At 41.1% G+C, this 6,231-nt stretch overlaps 1 protein-coding gene across 1 annotated transcript; it reads left to right on the top strand.

Annotated features, from left to right (window-relative positions):
* Positions 1-11: 11 nt before the first annotated feature.
* LOC131883190 (heat shock 70 kDa protein 1-like) lies at positions 12-1,846 on the top strand (the record flags this gene model as incomplete). The annotated part of the gene is given in 1 exon segment (XM_059230578.1): positions 12-1,846. A coding segment is annotated over 1 exon segment (1,755 nt), but the record flags the coding sequence as incomplete, so codon positions are not given.
* Between the last annotated feature and the right edge of the window lie 4,385 nt (positions 1,847-6,231).

Raw genomic sequence — 6,231 nt, 5'->3', positions numbered from 1 at the left:
TTGGCGATGCGGCCAAAAACCAGGTGGCCATGAACCCCACGAACACGGTCTTCGACGCCAAGCGACTGATTGGTCGCCAATTCAACGACTCCAATGTGCAAAAAGACCTCAAACATTGGCCTTTCAAAGTAGTCAATGATGGGAGTAAGCCCAAAATTCGAGTGGATTACAAATGCCAAGAGAAGACCTTCAATCCTGAGGAGATTTCGTCCATGATCCTCACCAAGATGAAGGAAACGGCTGAAGCTTATCTGGGGACCACGGTCAGGGACGCCGTGGTGACAGTTCCCGCCTATTTCAACGATTCTCAACGACAAGCCACCAAAGATGCCGGAGCCATTGCCGGACTGAAAGTGTTGAGGATCATCAATGAACCGACTGCCGCGGCCATTGCCTACGGGTTGGACAAGAAGAAGGGCCAAACTGGAGAGAGTAACGTGCTGATCTTCGATTTGGGGGGTGGGACTTTTGACGTCTCCATCTTGTCCATTGAGGATGGAGTGTTTGAAGTTAAGGCCACCGCTGGAGATACGCACTTGGGTGGGGAGGATTTTGATAATCGCCTAGTGGATCATTTTGTCAAGGAATTCCAAAGAAAGCACAAGAAGGATCTCACCGGGAACAAGCGAGCCGTTCGACGCCTCAGAACGGCTTGTGAGCGGGCCAAGCGAACCCTCTCCGCCTCGGCCCAAGCCAACATCGAGATCGACTCTCTCTTCGAAGGCATTGACTTCTACACCTCAATCACCCGAGCTCGATTTGAAGAGCTCTGTGCCGACCTTTTCCGAGGCACTCTGGAGCCGGTGGAGAAAGCCCTGCGAGATGCCAAAATGGACAAGTCCGCCATCCATGATATCGTTCTGGTGGGTGGATCCACGCGGATTCCCAAGATTCAGAAGCTGCTGCAAGACCTCTTCAATGGCCGAGAGTTGAACAAGAGCATCAATCCAGATGAAGCTGTGGCCTATGGTGCGGCCGTACAAGCGGCTATCTTGACGGGTGATACCTCTGATGTGGTCAACGATCTCCTTCTCCTGGATGTGGCCCCTCTATCTTTGGGTATCGAAACTGCCGGCGGAGTGATGACATCGCTGATCAAGAGAAATACTACCATCCCCACCAAGCAAACGCAGACATTCAGCACCTATTCCGACAATCAACCGGCGGTCACCGTCCAGGTATTTGAGGGCGAGAGAGCCATGACCAAGGATAATCATCTTCTGGGCAGGTTCGACCTCACCGGAATCCCTCCAGCGCCTCGAGGCGTGCCACAGATTGAGGTCACCTTCGACATTGATGCCAATGGGATCTTGAACGTGTCGGCCATGGACAAATCCTCCGGCAAGCAAGAGAAGATCACCATCACCAACGACAAAGGCCGGCTCTCCAAGGATGACATTGAAAAAATGGTTCAAGATGCCGAGAAGTTCAAGGCCGAGGATGATTTGCAAAAGAACAAGATTGCGGCCAAGAACAATGTGGAATCTTATTGCTTCAACATGAAGAGCTCCCTGGAAGACGGACAAATCAAGGACAAGATTTCCGAAGCCGACCGGAACATGATCAACGAAAAGTGCAACGAGACCATCAAATGGTTGGACAACAACCAATTGGCCGAGAAAGAGGAGTTCGAGCACAAACTCAAGGAAGTTGAGTCCGTTTGCAATCCCATCATTTCAAAGTTGTACCAATCTGGTGCTAATCCTGCCCATGGAATGCCCGCCGGAGGTAACGCTGGCGGTCCTACCGTTGAAGAAGTCGATTAAAATACCATTTATTTTCACAATTTTGTCAGACTGTATTTGATTATAGATGTTGTTTGAAAATATATTAAATTTTCTCCTAATGCGAATTTCGGACCCAGGCCCTCTGGGGAACCGCGCCGTGCCTCTATCGAGTACGTTGGACCACTAAGCTACCGTAATTATCATAAAAATGAGAGGTAACAAGAATTGAAGGTAATCAACCCAAAGGACCTCGTGATTTTACTCATCATATGCATGGCTTCTTCGTCCTCCGCGATTAAAGTCTAGCAATGTCCAAATGCCTCTGTTGTTAGAAACTCCTCAGTGGACTTCGTTTTTAGAAAATTATTTTTCAAAAAATCACTGCACAAAAAGAGAACAAATAAGATTGGTGCACATTTCGAATTTCCCGCCCATCTTAACTGGGTGCATAATGAGTAAATGTCAAACTAAAGATTAAGATTTAAAACCTGAAATATATTTAGGCGAAGAAAGACTGAAAGACTAAATGTGTATGAACGGTGTTAGTATCCAAGCCCTTACAAGCCTAATAAAATTTATGCTTCCCTAAAGTATATTTCAGTGCCCAAGCTTAGTATGCTCGGAAAGAACCCAGAAAATATACACTCTCAAGTTAAGGATCTATGATAGTTGAGAGGTCTAATGTACCCAATAGAGCGTGACATAGTTTGCCAAAGGATGTGGGTTCGAATCTCGTCATTTGAGGTCACCCTTATGTGAGGGAAGACGAGGGTGGTGCAGTGGTCAGCGAAAAGTTCTCAGATGTAAAAGTTCCCCGTTTTGATTCTCTTCCCCCACTATTTTCTTGGAGACTTCGAGACGCTAATCACGCCGATCTATGGAAAATTAATCTGATACGGACCAGACACTGCTTCTCGGAAATAGTTCATGGCTGGCTTCGCTGGACAGGTGAGACACATCTAACCCGGCGACCCCAGTACTAAAAGACGCTTTCACCTGCTTTGATCAATATTGCGGTAATTTTTCAAAAGAATCAAAAAATGGCCCTTTTTCCTTTTTAAGGTTTACTCCCCAGGTCAACAGAGTACCACCAGGCTGTAATAGGAATTCTATAAGTAACAGAATGACTCTCTCTCTACGTACATTCATTTTTGGATGGGCTTCTCAAAGTACCCAGCCAAGTTTTGTTGAGCGGCTGGTTCCAAAAGTGAGCCTTTTACCGTTGATCCCGAACAAATATGTGTGAGCATAGGTTCTCCAATGAGCGCAACCGATCCGAGTTCATCGTTTGATGGGTAAATTTCCGTGGACTTTAGGTCCCTCCAATGTTCGTAATCAAGTACCGTAAATTCCACGGGTTTAACAATGGCTCATGTCGTTGTAGCCGTAATAGGGTAGGATATGAATGGGTCACGATTGCACCCCCTTTTCTTGTGATCTTTTAGATTGCCCACCACCAACCACACTAGAAAAAGTGGAGCCATCAAATCAAGCCAGGGCTTCCAGATGGCATTTTTGCATGCCAAAAAAAGTGTACATCTGACATATTTGGAACTCCTCTGGCATGGAACAATTGAAAATGGCATATTTTTCTGCTCTGGCATGTTTTCTGGCATATTCTAAGAGCTTATTGGCAAGATTTTCTAACTTAATAAATTTGTTGCAAAATGGACAGTTGGACATCCCTATCTTGTTACCTTGGCTTGATTAATAAAAGTACAATACTTTCTCCCTTTGACGCCCATCATTGCCAACTACCTCTTTATCATAATCATTACTGTCATTCCCTAATCTCTACTAAATCATCAGACTAAGTTGATATCCAACTACCCCAGGATATTGTAACTAAATAATTTTGGTTCCAACTAGGGCTTGACTAAACCCTTTTGTAGGTGGTATTTTTGATTGTTAGAAAATTGAGTTTCTAATATAATTTAGATCCCTCTGGCATTGAGAATTCAATTTTGACATGATTTTGGACACACCATGGCTTTTCTGCCAGTAAGTGGTACATATCCTCATAACTTTTTTTTACAGAAGGTAGGATTTGTGGTGTAGTAGTTACAAGACTTTCCTAGTGTGAGAAAGAGGTCGCTGGTTGGAATCTCTCATTTCAAATGGCCTAATTGATCAACAATCTTGTAACAATCCTGACCATAGAAAACCAAGTAACTAGAATGCTTAAGGTTNCTAATTGATCAACAATCTTGTAACAATCCTGACCATAGAAAACCAAGTAACTAGAATGCTTAAGTTTAACTAGAGCTGTACTGGTCTACTGGATGAGCATGTCTTCAGCTCAACTGACGTTGGTTGGCAAGGGCCAATGTCATTTCGTGAAATTTTGTTCAAGTCAAATTGAGTTATTTCAATGAAATTCTGATTCTTACAAATATACACCAAGAAAGAGCAGTAGAACAATAAAAGCATGCTTTTTTGGCATAACACATGTAACACATTAAAAAGAAAAATATTCGGACATTAGCAGGGCAAATCACATATTCTATTGATTGCCGTTGTTTAGCAACGCATCTTAAAAGAACAACAAAATGTATACGAAATTGCAATGCAATGATGAGTCAATCGGAATTTCGTTTCAATCTCCCAACATTGTGCTTGAATGTGGGCGACGCGATTGCATCTTTACAAAATCAAGGTAATTGCGGCACCTCTGGAGGTCAGCCTGAACCTAGGCTTGTTTTTTGGGTTTCAGTTAGGTATTTCCACCACATGGATGAATACTAGTGATGGGATCAAATAAATTTTCAAAATCAGGATTGCCAGAAAGCTAGGAAAGTCAAAGCACCACCCTTTCCATCATAAGGTAAATGGTTAGCTTTGACCAAAACAGGAACCCCAATTTGATCCAAGAAAATTCAGTGTTACTCTTTGTGACTAACCAGGGACTCTAAAGAGAGGAAACGACACGGCTTTCCCCTCACCGCCAACTTAGGCCATTGCGTTGAATCAAGACATTAACTCCAGTATTATCCATACTGCATAGTACATTAAAGTGTTTTTAATTAAATAATGATCTCCTTGATATACAATTCCGTCCATATACTAGATATTTGTGAATTAATCTTGAAAGTCAGAAGAATAAATGAAATACCCATGAACATGAAATTACTCCAAAAACAATTGAATTGTTTTTCAAATGAGTAAAATATTGCGTAAAATTGGCTCAAAAACACGCATAGATAGAAAATCAACAATAATCATTTTATGAATTGATGGGTAATTTACACTGACAAAATATAAAAGAAATGTATGGAATAAGCAATAAAAGTGCATGTACATAAATGTTAACATATTAGAATATCTGGGATGGACAATTGATAATTTTGTCTAAACCCACACATTTGACAAAAAACATCAGGCAGCATTGGTGAAAAATGAATAAGTTATCTTTTTGTCGAGTTTAAATTTCTACTTATTGGGAAGTTTGCATAAAAGGCAGGTATTATTTAAGGGGCACAGAGTAATATTAAAGTACAGTAGACTAGATCTCAATTTAAACTTTGGACTCCAACAAATTGTTTTTGTTGCAAAAGTATCCAAAATACCAAAATAGTCAGATAAAACAGGTGCCATATCTCTTAAAATTATCATTTCATGATAGCATCCAAATGAGTTTAAAGAACAATATGTAGCTCAGAGCTACAATATGTCTACTTTTGGATTGAGGGCCGTTCCTAGAATGAGAACCATAGTTTCAAAAAGAATGCGTCAAATTACTTGAAATTTGGTCAAGATGTTTCTGAAAGAATTTTCTTACAAATAATATTATTAGCAAAAGAGAATTTATTGATTATTTATTATTTAGATATTGTGTTTCGAGCAAATTCTTGTTTTATCAAGAAAACCTAATTAGCACTTCTCAGTTGTAGTACTTTAAGACATGTTTAAAGTCATTTTAAGTTTATCTAAATGCCTGGTTTTAAGCACATACTATCAATGGTTACGAAAATAATATTAGTCACATATTTTGTTCATTAATTATGCCAATAATTGACATTCAAAAATTTCAGCCACAAAAGTTTAGGCCTTACTTGGCGGGAAAGGTTTGGTGATCACAAAAAGGTGGCGTTTCCTTGCTTTAGTGTCCTTGGACTAACTAACGGGTTTCCGATGTTCCGCTAGTGATGCCATATGCCACTGAAAATGTAAATTGGTAGCCCTAGTCGCAACCTCCCGTGATAATTTATTTGATCCTGATCAGTAATGAATCCGGCAACTGGAGCCCCATTGCATCTATACCCTTCAAAATTTCGTCATTAAAATGTGGTCGGACAGCTTGCCCAAACTCGGTTTGTATGCTGTGTGCATATCACGAGTTTGAGAACGTCAAAGTGAACATCATGTTGAATATTCTTAACCTTTTCGTACCTACAGTCGGGAAGCAGGTTGCGTGGCTCCAAATCTTGAAGTTCCGCAGATTATAGAATTGAAGTTGCGGAACTTTATTTTGAACTTAGCGGAAAAATATCATCCAAAGCAAATA

Source organism: Tigriopus californicus, chromosome 7 (assembly GCF_007210705.1).
Source record: "Tigriopus californicus strain San Diego chromosome 7, Tcal_SD_v2.1, whole genome shotgun sequence".
NCBI classification, from domain to species: domain Eukaryota; kingdom Metazoa; phylum Arthropoda; class Copepoda; order Harpacticoida; family Harpacticidae; genus Tigriopus; species Tigriopus californicus.
This window is presented reverse-complemented; position numbering and strand designations above follow the sequence as displayed.